At 41.0% G+C, this 19,165-nt stretch overlaps 2 protein-coding genes across 5 annotated transcripts in view; one reads left to right on the plus strand and one right to left on the minus strand.

Annotated features, from left to right (window-relative positions):
• Nucleotides 1–19,165, plus strand: part of LOC115114101 (ATP-dependent zinc metalloprotease YME1L1-like) — a 56,364-nt gene that overhangs the window by 8,775 nt on the left and 28,424 nt on the right. For all 4 annotated transcript variants that reach the window (XM_029642087.2, XM_065013274.1, XM_029642085.2 and 1 more), the window contains exons 2-3: nucleotides 8,614–8,745; nucleotides 9,004–9,184. In XM_029642087.2, the coding sequence (XP_029497947.1) occupies nucleotides 8,614–8,745; nucleotides 9,004–9,184 (313 nt within the window). The remainder of the gene's footprint in view (nucleotides 1–8,613; nucleotides 8,746–9,003; nucleotides 9,185–19,165) is intronic.
• On the minus strand, nucleotides 1,987–6,664 carry LOC135565664 (uncharacterized). The gene is made up of 2 exons (XM_065013273.1): nucleotides 6,521–6,664; nucleotides 1,987–5,591 (listed from the first exon to the last, which is right to left on the minus strand). The coding sequence occupies exon 2, from the start codon at nucleotides 5,532–5,534 to the stop codon at nucleotides 4,662–4,664; it is 873 nt and encodes a 290-aa protein (XP_064869345.1). The 5' UTR covers nucleotides 5,535–5,591; nucleotides 6,521–6,664; the 3' UTR covers nucleotides 1,987–4,661.

The raw sequence follows: 19,165 nt of genomic DNA on the forward strand, positions 1-19,165 counted from the left end.
TTTAAGCATTGCCTAAATTATGACGGTCCAATCTACTCAGCACATTACAAATAGTAAGCTATTTTGCATAAGTCTGCAAATGCAATGATGCATGGAATGCTTCATTATAAAAGTGAAATTTTATGGTGAAAATTTGCTTCCCCAAACTTAACTCATGCACCGCCACCTATGCATAGACTAGTGATTTTGCTGTTCGTTACTCGTCTTGTTGGCTTAGTAAATGTGGACAGTTGGGTTGTGTCTACACTTGATACTTACATATGCGACTCCTGCTACCAGAATCGAAGATTGCATTGAAAAGACTGGTCTAGACGCACGAGTCACTTTATGGTCTGATTGTGTTCAGATCTGGCTGACCACTTCAGAAGGTGGAACCTTTTGCAAGCCCTTTTGACATTACTGTATCTAGCTAGCATCAAAGCAGTAAGCTACTGCCATCAGTTATGTTTACAATATGTTATCTATTCCACTATAGAATGCATACTGGCATTTGAATATAGCACGGGAAAAGCGAATCCGGACAGTGTTAACACGGTAGACACATTTAAATGTAGGTGTAGACGCATGACGCCTTCGGAATTCCATGATCAGAATATTAAAGCTGCATGAACTGTGAAGTCTAGACAAGGCCTTATTCTAACATCTTCACAGTGCGCAATAAGGACACGCATTAAAGCATTGTTGACTTGCATGTTCGGTTAAGATTAATTACCACAATCTAAATGTGATTTGTCATTATGAGCACCGTGGGTGGACGTTATGTTCTTATTTTTCAGAGTAAATAACTCTCGGACACTAGTTTAATTCTTCCCAAAGGGTCGTTACAGCTGTAATTTAGACTATTTCACACAAGCACTGATATTTAACCCTTTCTTTAACCCTGAGTCTCCTCCTCCAGTCTCGATCACTCCTTAGTGATATCGGTTCTTCCTCACTTCATCTGACCTGATCTCTACCCCAAAGTGCTCACTCCTCCCCAACTCAAGGCTGTCATGGTTATTGATACCAGACTGTCTCTTCTCCTCCCAGAGGATCCCTGATGGCTAACAATTAACATATCCTGACATAATGTAAACGTTATACATTACTCTCTCCTTATCAATGCCTTCCACATGTAATCGCTTCCCTGCACTCAACAAATTCCAAGCCTAGTTGCACCCACTATATACCTTCCTCCTATAAGCCTTAACTTCTGTTGTAGACCCCCAACCTTATCACTCCAGTGGCATGAATAAGTAACATTTCATATTCTCAGAACCCAACAATGTCCTAATCAGGTTACACATCCAATGCATATGGGTCCGGTAAATTTAAAATGCAACTGGTCAAATGTCCGGCACATTTTTATAACGGAAACCCTGGCAGCCAGCTATACACTCGTATCCCCCGTGGACCCGGTCGTACATAAAGGCTCCAAAGGCATCAATTTCTTCAGCTTGATTTAATGGTGAGAAGGCGGGGGCGAAAAACGCATACTCTTTTAATGACCATCTAAAAGGTATTGTTAACAGGGGTAATTTGAGACTGACCGTCCTGCCCACCGGCACAGTAAGTTTAAATAAATGGTAGACTCGGCGATAGGACGTAGATGCAGAAAGTGGGTTCATTTCCACAACTAAGAGCGTTAAAGCGGGAGGCTCAACTTTTCCACTGTTTTGGTCCCGTGGCTACCACGCTGTGAGCAGCATGAAGTGAACCCATGCACAGGGGGCTGCTGATGTGACATAACAAGTACGTCTCCTGCTGGTATGCATTTACCCCTACATAGGGCGGCGCATAACTGTCCCAGCGTCGTCCAGGTTTGGCCGGGGTAGGCCGTCATTGTAAATAAGAATTTGTTCTTAACTGACTTGCCTAATTAAAAAGGTAAAATTAAACAGCTCCAGGGCCGCTGACTTGGCTCACAATTTAACATTAATTTCGATACACTCGAAAGCCAGAGATACTAAAGACTAAGATTTATTGACATTTAAAAACCACTTGTAATAAAGTTTGACATTTTATTGCAGTAAACTTACAATTTACACACTCTGAAAACAACTCATTCATGTTACCTTCAGTGGTTTCACAGACCTTGTTCTGGATTAATCAGAAATTCCCCTCAACCTAGACAATCACGGACCTACCAGAACTGCTGACATGGGTCATTTAGGATTTGAAAGATGGGCTCAAGCTACAAAGCTGTATGAGAAAAGACCAAATTAAAAACAAATGCATTGCTCTACTAAAATTAGGCCTACTTGATTAAAACTCAGTGACAATTAGCCCGATACAGAACATGGCAGATTGCACGACCCAAATGTCACTGTGAACCCTTTGGAATTACCTGTATTTCTGCATACATTTGATCTATTAATTTAAGTCAAGACAAACACGGTGCTTAAACTAACACAAAATATTGTATTCAATATAGACAAAAATACATTGAAACATTCAGTGTCGGTTGGAAAAAGTATGTGAACCCCTAGGCTAAAGACTTCAAAAGCTAACTGGAGTCCAATCAATGAGAGATTGGAGATGTTGGTTAGAGCTGCCCTATTAAAAATTTACCTCACAATTAGAGTTTTGCTATTCACAAGAATTGACTGATGTTAACCATAGCTTGAACAATGGAGCTCTCAAAATATTAAGAATCATTGACTTGCATAAAGCTGGAATGGGTTACAAAAGTATCTCAGAGCCTTGATCATCAGTCCAAGGTAAGACAAATAGTCTATAAATGGAGAAAGTTCAGCACTTACTACTCTCCCTAGGAGTGTCAGTCCTGCAAAGATGACTGCAAGAGCACAGTGCAGAATACTCAATGAGGTTAAGAATACTAGAGTGTCAGCTAAATACTTACAGAAATCCCTGGAACATGCTAACAACTCTGCAGAGTCAACAATCCGTGAAACACTAAACTAAAATGGTGTTCATGGGTGGATACCATGGAAGAAGCCACTGCTGTCCAAAAAAAAACATTGCAACATGTCTAAAGTTAGCAAAAGAGCACTTGGATGTTCCACAGCGCTACTGGCTAAATATTCGGTGAACAGATTAAACCAAAGTTGAGTTGTTTGGACGGACGGACAGAACATAACACTATGTGGAGAAAAAGGCACAACACACCAACATCAAACCTCATCCCAACTGTAAAGTATGGTGGAGGGAGCATCATGGTTTGGGGCTGCTTTCCTGCCTCAGGGCCTGGACAGCTTGCGATCATTGATGGAAAAATGTATTCCCAAGTTGGACATTTTGACAGAGAATGTAAAGGCTGTCTGCCAACAGAAGTTGGGTAATGCAAAAGGACAATGACCCAAAACAAGTAAATCAACAGAATTGTTTAAACAGAAAAAAATACACCCTGACCTCAACCCGATTGAGATGCTGTGCCATGATCTCAAGAGCGGTTCACACCCAAGAATATTGCTGAACTTAAACAGTTTAAAGAGGAATGATCCATAATTCCTCCTGACCGTTGTGCAGGTCTGATCCACAACTACAGAAACCGTTTGGTCGAGGTTATTGCTGCCAAAGGAGTCAACCAGTTATTAAATCCAAGGGTTCACATACTTTTCCCACCCTGCACTGTGAATGTTTACATGGTGTGTGAAAATAAAGTCATGAGAAATTGTGTTTTAAGCAGTCTATTGTTGGATGAAGATCAGATCACATTTTATGACCAATTTATGCAGAAATCCAGGTAATTCCAAAGGGTTCACATACTTTCTTGCCACTGTATAATGCAGTCAGTCAGTGGCAGAGTTTAAATTGACAGGTGGATACATAAAGGAATGCATTTATACTCAAATTTCAAATGGTCAAGAGTTCATGATATAGCCCAATACATGTAGTCTACATAAACGTGTATAACATTTGTCCAGGGTCTGTGAAACCAAGTCATCCACAACGATAACATTTTTGTAATCAACCAGATTTTATGACAATGAACACATTAAAATGTCAAAAGAAAATCATTATTGAAAAGAGACTAAAATCTAAAAATCTCTCATAAGCTGTCCTGTTTTAAATGTTACTCCACTGGTTATGTCAAAGTAGGCCTAGTGATCAGGACTGACAGTCAACAAAAAAAAAACTACTTAAGTCTAAATCATAAAATGATCTGAGGAGTAACATTGATAAGCAAACTACAAGGATTCAATTGGTGAAAAAAACCCTCAAGTTGTGAAACTGTACATTTTAATGTAGAAATTTGAGAGATGTTGGGTGCAAATCAAATGTATTTGTCACACGCTTCATAAACAGGCGTAGACTAACAGTGAAATGCTTACTTGTGGGCCCTTCCCAACAATGCAGAGAAAGAATTGGAAGTTGCATGGTCCAGGTCAACAATAAGGCTAACCATTTTAACCCCATAAAGGTGAAGAATGCAATCAGACAAGCGAAAGTACATTATCTATATTCATAACTGAGATCACCCCAATATAAAACTGCATTATCAGATGAGCTCATATCAGCAATTATACTGGAACCCCCCCCACCACAAAAAAAACAGGGCAGCTATGAAGTGGGGAGTACTTGCTCTGGTCGGGCTGTCGCCAAACATCCTGCTTATGGCCCCAAGAAAGCTACTGCAGTCACTGGGGGTAAACTGGCTTCTTGGTGTCTTCTGTATATTCATCCGCTTTCCTCCATTCCGCTTTCTGGTTTCACTTTCCTCAGTTCACCTTTCCCGTTTCACTGTCCTCTTCGACTGGAGGAAATCCTTCCTCGCTTTTTTCGTTGGAGTTGCAGAATCGTTTGACTGGAGGTTCACTGTTGGCCTCATCTTGCTCTGCCTCGATCTTATCTTTGTTTGCTGCACTAGGGGGACGGCCCCTTTTCCGTGGGGGACCATCATAGACGGGGGGTTTGGGATTGGGGGGTTTCCGCAAGTGAGCACCCCTTTTGTCCTCAGACTTGCATGGGCGGCCTCTTCCTCGAGGCTCAGTGACTGGTGGGTCATTGCGGGGATGGATGCGTGGCCTTCCAAGTGGCTTCAACACTCTTGGCTGACTTTCCAGTTTCTTTCTCTCCTCTTCTTCCTCGGGTGTTAGGATCTTCTTTGGTCTACCCCTTTTTGATTTAACTTTAAAGGGCCGGCCACACTTCTTAGGGGAGGGGTCAACCACTTTACTGGGTTGGCCTGGCGACGGCTTGCCTATAACCTTCAGCATCTTGGGTTTTGTGAACACGGATCCTTTGGCCCTTCCCCTCTTAGGTGTTATGCAGCTAGCACCTAACCTGGAGGTTGATCCTTTTGGCTGATCTTTTTTAGGTGTTGTGGTGCTACTATTAGACAAGGCTCCACTTGGCCTACCTCTTCCCTTCTCGGTGACTGATCTTTTGGGCCTACCCCGTTCCCTCTTAGGTGTTGTGGAGCTACCGTTGGATAAGGCTTGATCTGATTCAGAGACGAGTCTGTTTTTTGGGGGCCTACCCCTGCTTCTCTTAGGGGTTGTGTGGCTACCATTAGACAAAGCTTCATCTGACTTCTCTTCGCTGCCAGCCACATCCACTTCTTCAGACTTAGTTGCCTCTTCCACCTCCATTTTAATCTCCTTTCCTTCTATTCTCTCAACCTGGCTCTTTTCAGATGGACCTGTGATCTTCAGGGGCGCAAAATACATTCACATGGTTACTTAAAACAAATATTCTTCATGGCTCCCTCCATTGCTTTGAAAATTATACAACCTGTTGAATTTAGGTTAAGAGAAACAAAATGGTCAAGAAACGATAAAGCGAGCAGAAATTTTACCCTAAATGTGTGATTTTGTTTAGGCCTATATTGTGTCAGTTAATTCCTGTTCCACCGCCGGACATAATTACTCCGTTTTATCGAGGGGAGCTAGTCAGGCATTTACACGTAATGATGAATTTAGTGGCATGCAAATGGCAATTTATTGTACCCTGATGAGACATGGGCCGAATTGACTTCAATAAAAACCGTCAGCGAAAAGAAAAGCCTACTTATTGCAACCACCGAACGAAAATAAATTGTCTAGATCAAATGTAAAAGACACCAGTCATATGAAATGGGCTAGGACTGCAGTGACGCTAATACAAACAATTGATATTAGTTATGACAATGTAAGTTTTTAAATGTCTTCAAATGCGTTTGCATGTTGGTATTTGTCCACTTTGTGTAATCCCACCCCACACAAGGACACTTTTTCCACAAGCAACAGCATGATGAGAAAAGGATTATGGCAGAAGACAGGTTCTTCTAACGCACGTTTATCTTCAGTTAGCTAACGGTTATCTAGCGCTACTGATATTAGCTAGCTACCAAGAAGTTAAGTCTAATAACGACATTTTAACCCACATTACACAGCAAGCTCGTTCATAACGTTACTAACTAGCCACAACAGTGCCGACAACATTTTAGGCTAAACAAAGAAAAGCATACACGGCAATGCCGCAAACTGGGTTGGGTAATCAATTATTCTAGCTAGCCAAATAGCTAGAGACGCATGCTGTTAGCCTTATTGCTAGTTGACGTCTAGTTGAATAAAAATACACGGTATTCATGCATTACCTTGGGGGGGAACCTTATTTTCACCACGATGGTTTCTATGTCGTTGTTTGTAGCTACCCCGTCTGAGAATAATAAGTAACAAATCTTTATCAGCGTCTCGTCAGCAACAATAATAAAACATTTCCGGTCACGAAATGTTTCTAAATAAAGGTCCCCCACGTAATAGTACACTAGTGTCAATAACCTGTATTTGTTCATGATATATTAATAATAATTGTCTAAACATTAACAATGATTCATGTGTTAATATTTAAGTTACATTTGCATAAATGTGGGGTTTTAAAACATGTTCCAAGGTCAAATAAATGCCCCCAATGGAAATCGCTGTATGAAATACATATTGGCGAATAGAGCAAATGTTATTCTATGTGCAGCAGTAAAAATGTTGTAGGGAATACTCAGTGGGATCTGTAGAATGTATATAAGGGATCATTGTGCATTGAATAATACCGTGTTGCTGGCCTTTTAGTCCACCCATTGTACTTGTGCATGTGACAATAAAACTTGAAACCTAATTTGAAACTTCTGTGTAACTGTTGATGATCAATTTGATTAATTAACTTCATTGTGATATTTGTTATCAATAAAATGTGCTTTCTTGGTCCAACTTTACTTGCATCTCTCTTGACTTTTTGAATAAATATATTGTGTGTTGTATTTTTTTCCAAAGTGTCCACCAGATGGAAGATTCTAAGATATGTCTTTTTAAATTCTAAAGTATTTTGGTATGACAATATATGTGTCCTATGACACAGTGCTATACTTGAACCGTATAGGGACCTGTCACCCCATTTTAAGCTGTTTGACCACAGTAAAAGACCAGCGTTCCTATGACTTCACTTTTTGTTCAAACTCACCCTACTGAGCCTTTTTCACCCCACTTTAGCTGAGACCGGTAGTGGAGTCCAATACAGTGTATTGCATTGGGGACTATGGAGGCGGTGGAGTAGAAATCCAGCAACAGTCCGTACGACACCATCCCCTAAACATATTTGGTTGGTGGAGACCCTATTGAGTCTTGCACCTCACTTTAGCTGAGAGGTGTAGTAAACGTTTTCCTGTATTCCTTATACAGTGAACTGCATTGGCAGCTATGTCCTGTTGCATGGGTAAATAGTCACAAACTCTGAATGACCAAATTATTTGTATTTATTAGCAAGAGATGGCAAGACAACTCCTGGGCACAGCACATAGTGTTATGGTTTCACAGAGCTAGGATAAAACGCATGAGGCTTTAAGACACTAGTGACTAGGCCATATTATCATCCAGGAATACAACTCAAGCAAACTGGAAATAAATTATAACCGTGATAGGATCTGTAAGAACCAAGACACACATTTAAGCATAGCACCAGTCATACACATATCATAAAATTACATATTAAAAACAGCCATTTCTCATTGTGCTCCACTTTTTATAATATTATTTATCTTCTATAAAGTAGTCATTCTCTTTAGTTTAGTAGTTATCATTTTGTAACAATTTGAACATTATGCACCATGACTATGCAAAGCAGCAAAAAAATATCAATTTCGTATCATGCACATAGCGTTTTAACGCAGACCTTTATTTTGAAGGCAAAACCGAAAGTCTTATTGTTGCTGCCAATAAGTTAATCAAATCTTTGCAGCTGTATTTAAATGTGCAACTGCTTCCGGTCAACCAAGGTTCATTTAACTAAGGGTTCTGCTTTTGCAAAATTCTACTTTGTTCTTATTTTTCTTCTGTGGGCTATGATGGCGGTTGGCATAATTTTTTCTGCTCATAGTATTTACTATAGTATAGAATATACTGGCCATTGTTCATTTATATAATTTTACTCCATAATAATAACAAAAAACACCCAGAATGTATCTTCACTCATAAATGCTTTCTGCTTCTCGTTCCTTGTTTACTTCCATCTTTCCTTGTTTCTTTACTTCCTTTTTATATAGTAAGATACAATACTTTTGGAACAGCCACACTTTGTTCATGACAGCGTTCGTGTTGTGTGGGCAAAGGTTTAAATTGGTCTTGCCCATTTTGTAGTTTTATACTCAACAGGAATTAGTGTCTTTGAACGGATGTCATCCTGTTCTGTGTTTCCTGGCAGGTCACTGTCCCCCTGAGTCACCTGATCAATGCCCTCCACTACCTGAAGAGCTCAGTGGGAAGCAGCAGCAGTGCCACTGCTAAACCTCCGCGGAAACAGCATGCCTCAGAACAGGACTTGCATAGTAACGAGGTAAACACACACGTGACCTACAGATTATAGGCTTGCCAAGAACCAAGGCAAAGCAGCTTGCAAATACTGCTCTGTGTCAGCGGTCATGGGCAGCTTAGTATATATGGTGAAGGTGCTTTCTGTATCTACAAGTGTCCATGTATCTGTAACCTTTGAAATGTGTGAATCTTTTTGATATGTAATATGATTTGTGGATTCAAATAAAGCATTTAAAGTGTGTGTGTGTGTGTCCATCCCTGTTTGTGCTCGTATGCGTAGCCCACGTGGAGCCTGAGGGACCTGGGCCTGTCTGACCTGGGCGTGCGGCAGCTGGACGAGATAGTGAGCGGTGTGTTACCTCGTCTGAGTCAACAGGGTGTGCCGTCCTCATCCAGCCCCAGCCAAAAGGCCTGGAGGACCTCCCACCTGTCCTCACAGTCATTCTTTCACAACAAGCATGGTGAGGCTAAGGACATGCCTATTGATAATGAAGACTATTGGAACTTTACTGCTGGTTGGTGATTATTACAAAAACATAAAGGTTATGTTTAGCACTAAGATAATCTTAGACGAATGCTGACCTTAATGTTACCCGTAGGGATGTGCATATTTTCCTTTCAAGACGATTCAATAGGTATCTAGATGCATGGGCTCAAATACGATACAGGAATGATACGTTTTAGAGAACGAATCAATGCATTTTCAGTTTGATAGGATGCACTAACATTCGTTGCATAAACACATTCATTTTCAATTCTAAATTAAAATCTGCGGCTGATTGAGCCCATGAGCTGGGCCTCTGAGCTGGACCTGTGTGTGTGTGTGTGTGTGTGTGTGTGTGTGTGTGTGTGTGTGTGTGTGTGTGTGTGTGTAATATGTTGGCACCTGAGCTGAGCCATAAGGGAGATTAGGCATCTACCACCCCACTACCACTATCAGATTATGGGCCTGTAATTTTCATCATAGGTACAGACAAAATGAGAAAAAAAATTCCAGAAAATCACATTGTAGGATTTTTAATGAATTTATTTGCAAATTATGGTGGATAATAAGTATTTGGTCACCTACAAACAAGCAAGATTTCTGGCTCTCACAGACCTGTAACTTCTTCTTTAAAAGGCTCCTCTGTACTCCACTCATTACCTGTATTAATGGCACCTGTTTGAACTTGTTATCAGTATAAAAGACACCTGTCCACAACCTCAAACAGTCACACTCCAAACTCCACTATGGCCAAGACCAAAGAGCTGTCAAAGGACACCAGAAACAAAATTGTAGACCTGCACCAGGCTGGGAAGACTGAATCTGCAATAGGTAAGCAGCTTGGTTTGAAGAAATCAACTGTGGGAGTAATTATTAGGAAATGGAAGACATACTTACAGACCACTGATAATCTCCCTCGATCTGGGGCTCCACGCAAGATCTCACCCCGTGGGGTCAAAATGATCACAAGAACGGTGAGCAAAAATCCCAGAACCACACGGGGGGACCTAGTGAATGACCTGCAGAGAGTTGGGACCAAAGTAACAAAGTCTACCATCAGTAACACACTACGCCGTCAGGGACTCAAATCCTGCAGTGCCAGACGTGTCCCCCTGCTTAAGCCAGTACATGTCCAGGCCGGTCTGAAGTTTGATAGAGAGCATTTGGATGTTATCCAGAAGAAGATTGGGAGAATGTCATATGGTCAGATGAAACCAAAATATATAACTTTTTGGTAAAAACTCAACTCGTCGTGTTTGGAGGACAAAGAATTCTGAGTTGCATCCAAAGAACACCATACCTACTGTGAAGCATGGGGGTGGAAACATCATGCTTTGGGGCTGTTTTTCTGCAAAGGGACCAGGTCGACTGATCCGTGTAAAGGAAAGAATGAATGGGGCCATGTATCGTGAGGTTTTGAGTGAAAACCTCCTTCCATCAGCAAGGGCATTGAAGATGAAACGTGGCTGGGTCTTTCAGCATGACAATGATCCCAAACACACTGCCCGGGCAACAAAGGAGTGGCTTCGTAAAAAGCATTTCAAGGTCCTGGAGTGGCCTAGCCAGTCTCCAGATCTCAACCCCATAGAAAATCTTTGGAGGGAGTTGAAAGTCCGTGTTGCCCAGCAACAGCCCCAAAGCATCACTGCTCTAGAGGAGATCTGCATGGAGGAATGGGCCAAAATAACAGCAACAGTGTGTGAAAACCTTGTGAAGACTTACAGAAAACGTTTGACCTCTGTCATTGCCAACAAAGGGTATATAACAAAGTATTGAGATAAACTTTGTTATTGACCAAATACTTATTTTCCACCATAATTTGCAAACAAATTCATTAAAAATCCTACAATGTGATTTTCTGAATTTCTTTCCCTCATTTTGTCTGTCAGAGTTGAAGTGTAAGTATGATGAAAATTACAGGCCTCTCTCATCTTTTTAAGTGGGAGAACTTGCACAATTGGTGGCTGACTAAATACTTTTTTGCCCCACTGTACACTCAGAGGCCAAGTTATTAGATACAACACTCCATTCAAGATAATGGTTAGCTCGTACAGACAATGAGTCACGTGGCTGTGGCTTGCTATATAAAGCAGGCAGACAGGCATAGAGGCATTGAGTTACTGTTTGATTGCGAACGTTAGAATGGGCAAATTGAGTGACCCAAGAGACTGAACGTGGTATGATCGTCGGTGCCATGCTCGCCGGTTCCAGTATCACAGAAATGGCCGGCCTCCTGGGCTTTTCACGCATGAGAGTGTGTAGGGTTTCCAGAGAATGGAGCGACAAACAAAAAAAACTCCAGTCAGCAGCAGTCTAGTGGGCGAAAAAAAAAGCTTGTTGATGAGAGATCGCAGGAGAATAGCAAGAATCGTGCAAGCTAACAGGTGGGCCACAAACGGTAATGTAGAAAGAATGTAATTTGAGAAAAACATTTGAGTCAACCTCCAATTTGAATAGATTTTATGTCCGATGCATGCTACATTTGGATCGGTTTGGGGTCCGCGGACCGATGGACTTTATCTTAAACATTCGAATTGGGGACCGATGCGTGTCGGTGAATCATTACATCCCCAATTACCCTGTAATACAGTGGCTTGCGAAGGTATTCACCACCCTTGGCATTTTTCCTATTTTGTTGCCTTACAACCTGGAATTAAAATGTTATTTTGGGGCGTTTGTATCATTTGATTTACACAACATGCCTACCACTTTGAAGATGCAACATATTTTTTTATTGTGAAACAAACAAGAAATAAGACATTATAAAACAGAACTTGAGCATGCATAACTATTCACCCCCCCAAAGTCAATACTTTGTAGAGCAACCTTTTGCAGCAATTACAGCTGCAAGTGTCTTGGGGTATGTCTCTATAAGCTTGGCACATCGAGCCATTGGGATTTTTGCCCACTCTTCAAGGCAAAACTGCTCCAGTTCCTTCAAGTTGGATGGGTTCCGCTGGTGTACAGCAATCTTTAAGTCATACCACAGATTCACAGTTGGAGTAAGGTCTGGGCTTTGACTAGGTCATTCGAAGACATTTAAATGTTTCCCCTTAAACCACTCAAGTGTTTCTTTAGCAGTATGGTTAGGGTCATTGTCCTGCTGGAAGGTGAACCTCCATCCCAGTCTCAAATCTCTGGAATACTGAAACAGGTTTCCCTCAAGAATTTCCCTGTATTTAGCGCCATCCATCGTTCCTTCAATTCTGACCAGTTTCCCAGTCCCTGCCGATGGAAATACATCCATGATGCTGCCAGCACCATGCTTCACTGTGGGGATGGTATTCTCAGGTTGATGAGAGGTGTTTGATTTGCGCCAGACCATAGCGTTTTCCTTGATGGCCAAAAAGCTCAATTTGAGTCTTATCTGACCAGAGTTGTCCCTGACCTGTTTGGAGAGCTCCTTGGTCTTCATGGTGCCGCTTGATTAGTGGTGTTGCAGACTCTGGGGCCTTTCAGAACAGGTGTGTATATATACTGAGATCATGTTACAGATCATGTGACACTTAGATTGCACACAGATGGACTTTATTTAACTAATTATGTGACTTCTGAAGGTAATTGGTTGCACCAGATCTTATTTAGGGGCTTCATAGCAAAGGGGGTGAATACATATGCACGCACCACTTTTTTTTCCCCTTCTTTTTTTAACTTCTTATGGCTGGGGGTAGTATTAAGTAGCTTGGATGAATAAGGTGCCTAGAGTAAACTGCCTGCTACTCAGGCCCAGTTGCTAATATATGCATATTAGATTTGGTAGATTTGGATAGAAAACACTCTGAAGTTTCAGAGTGACATCTCTGATGTCTGTGAGTATAACAAAACTCATATGGCAGGCAAAAACCTGAGAAAAAAAATACAACCAGGAAGTGGGAAATCTGAGGTTTGTAGTTTTTCAACTCTTTGCCTATCGAATATACAGTGTCTATGGGGTCAAATTGCACTTCCTAATGCTTCCACTAGATGTCAACAGTCTTTAGAACCTTGTTTGATGCTTCTACTGTGAAGAAGGGGGGGAATGGGAGCTGAATGAATCAGTGGTCTGGCAGAGTGGCATGAGCTGGTCACGCGTATTCACGTGAGATTTAGCTTGAGTTCCATTGCATTTATGAAGACAAAGGGTTTCGCCGGTTGGAACATTATTGAAGATTTATGGTAAAAACATCCTAAAGATTGACTCTATACTTCTTTTGACATGTTTCTACGGACTGTAACGGAACTTTTTGACTTTTCGTCTGCTCGCGTGTAATGAATTTGGTTTACTGGGCTAAACGCACGAAACAAAAAGGAGGTATTTGGACAGAAATGATGGACTTTATCGAACAAATCAAACATTTATTGTGAAACTGTGATTCCTGGGAGTGCATTCTGATGAAGGTCATCAAAGGTAAGTGAATATTTATAATGTTATTTCTGACTTCTGTTGACTCCACAACATGGCGGATATCTGTATGGCTTGATTTGTTGTCTGAGCGCTGTACTCAGATTATTGCATGGTGTGCTTTTCCGGTAAAGCTTTTTTGAAATCTGACACAGCGGTTGCATTAAGTAGAAGTGTATCTATAATTCCATGCATAATAGTTGTATCTTTTATCGATGTTTATTATGTGAATTTCTGAAAATTGATGTGGCTCTCTGCAAAATCACCGGAGGTTTTGGAACTACTAAACAACGCGCTAATGTAAACTCAGATTTTTAAATATAAATATGAACTTTATCGAACAAAACATACATGTATTGTGTAACATGAAGTCCTATGAGTGTCATCTGATGAATATCATCAAAGGTTAGTGATTAATTTTATCTCTATTTCTGCTTTTTGTGACTCCTCCCTTTGGCTGGAAAAATGGCTGTGTTTTTCTGTGACTAGGTGCAGACCTAACATAATCGTTTGTGCTTTCGTCGTAAAGCCTTTTTGAATCAGACACTGTGGTGGGATTAACAACAAGTTTATCTTTAAAATGTTGTAAAATACTTTTATGTTTGAGGAATGTAATTATGAGATTTCTGTTGTTTTGAATTTGGCGCCCTGCACTTTCACTGGCTGTTGTCACATCAATCCCATTAGCGGGATTCAAGCCATAAGAATTAAACAAGTTCTTTTTTTCATTTCACTTCACCAATTTGGACTATTTTGTGTATGTCCATTACATGAAATCCACATAAAAAATCCATTTAAATTACAGGTTGTAATGCAACAAAATAGGAAAAATGCCAAGGGGGATGAATAATTTTGCAAGGCACTGTAGTATATCTACTATAACCCGATTTAGCTGAGTTTAAATAGCCTTTTATGTTGTTGGGGCTCATATCAAAGGGTGTGTGTGTCGTTGCCTGCTTGTGATTGGAGCATAGAATACATCTTGTGATGATGAGGCAAAATTGGTGTGGAAGAGGTGAAAAAGTTGTTGCTACCAATAAATAATTACAATCTACCTGGTACCGACAATCTGGATGGTAAATTGCTGAAGTTGGTAGCAGAATACATTGCGACTCCTGGCTGCCACATCTTCAATTTAAGCCTAGAAGACAGTGTGTGCCCTCAGGCCTGGAGGGAGGCAAAGGTCATTCCGCTGCCCAAAATAGCAAAGCACCCTTTTTAATGGTTCCAACAGCCGATCGATCAGCCTGTTACCGATGCTTAGAAAACTTTTGGAAAAAGTTTGACAAAATACCATGTTATTTTACAGAAAACAAATTAACTGACTTTCAGCATGCTTATAGGGAAGGGCACTCCACATGCTCATCACTGACTCAAATGACTGATGATTGGCTGAGAGCAATTGATAATAAGAAGGTTTTGGGAGCTGGTTTGTTAGATTTTAATGCAGCTTTTGATAGCATTGATCATAACTGATTGCAGAAAAAACATAGGGGTTACGGATTTACGTTATGGATTTACACTCTCTGCCTTATCATGGATTGAGAGTTTTATCTAATAGAACACAGAGGGTTTTCTTTCATGGAGGCCTCTCTCATGCAAATTCAGTTTAGTGTGGTGTACCGCAGGGCAGCTGGCTTGAGACATTATTGTTTTCTGTTTTTACTAATGACCATCCACTGACCTTGAATAAAGCCTGTGTGTCTATATATGCTGACGACTCAACTGTATACACGTCAGCTACGACAGTAAAATAAATAACTGACACCCATAACATAGAGATCCAGTCAATTTTAGAATGGGTAACTAGCAATAGGCTGGCACTAAATAATGTCAAAAACTAAATACGTCGTTTTTGGGACAAAAACTCATTCAACCCTAAACCTCATCTTGATCTATTACTGAATAATGTGGTGATTGAGTAAGTTGAGGAGACTAAACTGCTGGGTGTAACCCTAGAAAGCAAGCTGTCATGGTCAAAACATATAGACTCAATGGTTGTACTAAAATTGGAATAGGTCTGTCCATGATAAGGCATTGCTCTGCTTTCTTGACATCTATATCAACCAAGCAAGTCCTACAGGCCATAGTTTTGTTGCATCTGGACTACTGCCCAGTTGTGTGGTCATGTGCGGCAAATAAGGACAGGAAAATTGCAGTTGGTCCAGAACAGAGCAGCACGTATTGCACTTAGATGTACACAGAGGTTGAATGTCAGTGATATGCATGTCAATCTCTCCTGGCTTACTATCCTGACACTATTGGTCATTGTGCGTGGTGCTGATGTGTTAAATGTAGCAAACTGCCTGTTCAAGCATTTGGCACACAGTTCGGACAATCAGTTCTGCACAAGACATGCAAAAAGAGAGGTCTCTTCACAGTCCCCAGGTCCAGAACAGAGGCTGGGAAACACACAGTATTAAATAGAGCCATGCCCATGACTACATGGAACTCTCTGCCACCCAAGGTAACTCAAGCTAGCAAAAAAAACAGTTAAAGAAATGGATAAAAGAACACCTTACGGCATGATGGGGACTGTGAAGGGGCACATTTCTATACTGAACAAAAATATAAACGCAAATGTGTTGGCCCTATGTTTCATAAATTGTTTCATAAATTGAAATAAGATCCCAGAATTTATTCATTATGCACAAAACGCTTGTTTCTCTCAAATTTTGTGCACAAATTTGTGACTGGTTTTAGGAAACTAAGCATATGTCACGCGTCACTACCTCACAGGACAGCCATTTGAACGTAAACTTTTTTAAATTTTATTGCGTTTTTTGGGGGGCAGAAATGCCTTCTGGAACATGTAAACTTTCATGTGCCTTAGTAACAAACGTGTATGCCATCTGTAAATACAAATAAAATAGTTAAATTACTAGCCTAGTTGGTTTAGCCACGGAATAAGACAGGAACCTTCCCACTAGCCATGATTGGCTGAGGTAATGGCTGGGCTGGACATGCCGAGAGATGAGTTCGGATTGGTCTGCCATGTAGCACGCTTTCTGTCTGTAACATGAGCTGGTCAGTATGTGTAGGCAGGGGCGCAACTTTGGTTTTAGAAGTGGGGGGACATAATTATTATAACTATTGAAATATTTTATCCTGTCGGATAAACACTCCAAACAGCCTACCCAGCCGCTCTGAGGTGTTTGCATGGTCCTAAAGCACACCATTGCCTCGTTTTGTATCACATTCCAATTATAAAACTGGTGGGAGCAAAAATGCAATTTAAGAATGTGGGGTGGACATGTCCCCCCAGTGAAAGTTGTGCCCCTGACATTGTCAGTTAAAGTATATGGTCATTATTTGAACTGGCTAACTAGCTAACTTAACATTAGCTAGCCAATAAGCTAAAAGCGAACCAAAACAAGTTGCTTTTCATTTTTAAACGGGTGGGTTTATTGGTGTTATGCTATTTTGGACCACCAGAAAGCTGATGTCATGCAGCCTGTAGTTTTTGTGTTTATACCTTTTCATAACGACAACGACAAGTTTGATGTCGGATGACAATATAATGTCACTGCGACAACTGTCAATTTGATATAGTATAAACCAGCCTTTAGTCTTGAATTCTTTGGTTGTTTAGTACATGGTCTCACATGTGAATCCTTAGAGATGGGTGGGGCTAAGGCTTAAGAGGGTGTGAATGATGCTGAATGGGTGTAGACAAAGAAGAGCTCTCCAGTAGGTTTACCAAAACATTCAATGGCCATTTTCTCAAGTAAGGTTACAAGTTCCTCAACTGTAGTGTATATGATATACCATTTTGTAGTTCAAAGTCTATACTTTTATCCAGTGTTACAAAAAAAATGTTGCTACATAAGACCTAATCGAGCCGGTCGGTCACATTTGTTTACATCCCTGTTAGTGAGCATTTCTCCTTTGCCAAGATAATCAATCCACCTGACACATTTGGCATATCAAGAAGCTGATTAAACAGCATGATCATTACACATGTGCACCTTGTGCTGGGGACAATAAAAGGCCACTCTAAAATGTACAGTTTGCCACAGATGTCGCATGTTTTGTGGGAGTGTGCAATTGGCATGCTGACCAGAGCTGTTGCCAGATAATTTAATGTTAATTTCTATACCATAAGCCGTCTCCAGTACGTCCACCCAGCCTCACAACCGCAGACCATGTGTATCCACGCCAGTCCAGGATCTCCACATCCAGCGTTTTCACTTGCGGAATGGTCTGAGAATGGCCATCCGGACAGCTGATGAAACTGTGGGTTTGCACAACTGAAGAATTTCCGCGCAAACTGTCAGAAACTGTTTCAGGGAAGCTCATCTGCGTGCTCACTGGCACGCTGGAGGAAGTGTGCTCTTCATAAATGAATCCCGGTGTCAACATTAACGGCTAGACGGCGTTACGCGGGTGAGTGGTTTGCTGATGTCAACGTTGTGAACAGAGTGCCCCATGGTGGCGGTGGAGTTATTGTATGGGCAGGCGTAATCTACGGACAACGAACACAATTGCATTTTATCTATGGCAATTTGAATGCACAGCGATACCGTGACAAGATCCTGAGGCTCATTGTCGTGCCATTCATCCGCCACCATTCAAATCAAATCAATCTTTATTGGTTACATACATATGGTTAGCAAATGTTAATGCGAGTGTAGTGAAATGCGCGTGCCTCTAGTTCTGACCTTGCAGTAATATCTAACAAGTAATCTAACAATTTCACAACAACTACCTTATACACACAAGTGTAAAGGAATAAATAAGAATATGTACAGCTGAAGTGAGAAGTTTACATACACTTAGGTTGGAGTCATTAAAACTAGTTTTTCAACCACTCCACAAATTTCTTGTTAACAAAGTATAGTTTTGGCAAGTCGGTTAGGCATCTACTTTGTGCATGACACAAGTAATGTTTCCAACAATTGTTTAAAGACAGATTATTTCACTTATAATTCACTGTATCACAATTCCAGTGGGTCAGAAGTTTACATACACTAAGTTGATTGTGCCTTTAAACAGCTTGGAAAATTCAAGAAAATTATGTCACGGCTTTAGAAGCTTCTGATAGGCTATTTGATATAATTTGAGTCAACTGGAGGTGTACTTGTGGATATATTTCAAGGCCTACCTTCAAACTCAGTGCCTCTTTGCTTGACATCATGGGAAAATCAATAGAAATCAGCCAAGACTTCAGAAAAAAAGTTGTAGACCTCAAGTCTGGGTCATCCTTGGGAGCAATTTCCAAACGCCTGTACAAACAATAGTACGCAGGTATAAACACCATGGGAACACGCAGCTGCCATACCGCTCAGGAAGGTGCTGTCTGTGTGGGTGGACCATTTCAGTATGTCTGTGATGTGTACACCGAGGAACTTAAAACTTTCCACCTTCTCCAAGACTCTCCCGTCGAAGTGGATAAGGGGGTGCTCCCTTTGCTGTTTCCTGAAATCCAAGATCATCTCCTTTGTTTTGTTGACGTTGAGTGTGAGGTTATTTCCCAGACACCACTCTTCGAGGGCCCTCACCTCCTCCTTGTCGGCCGTCTCGTTGTTGTTGGTAATCAAGCAAAAATGTCCCAGTTCTTCCATGGCCTGCATACTG

This window comes from Oncorhynchus nerka, linkage group LG9b, assembly GCF_034236695.1.
Source record: "Oncorhynchus nerka isolate Pitt River linkage group LG9b, Oner_Uvic_2.0, whole genome shotgun sequence".
In the NCBI taxonomy this organism is placed as follows: domain Eukaryota; kingdom Metazoa; phylum Chordata; class Actinopteri; order Salmoniformes; family Salmonidae; genus Oncorhynchus; species Oncorhynchus nerka.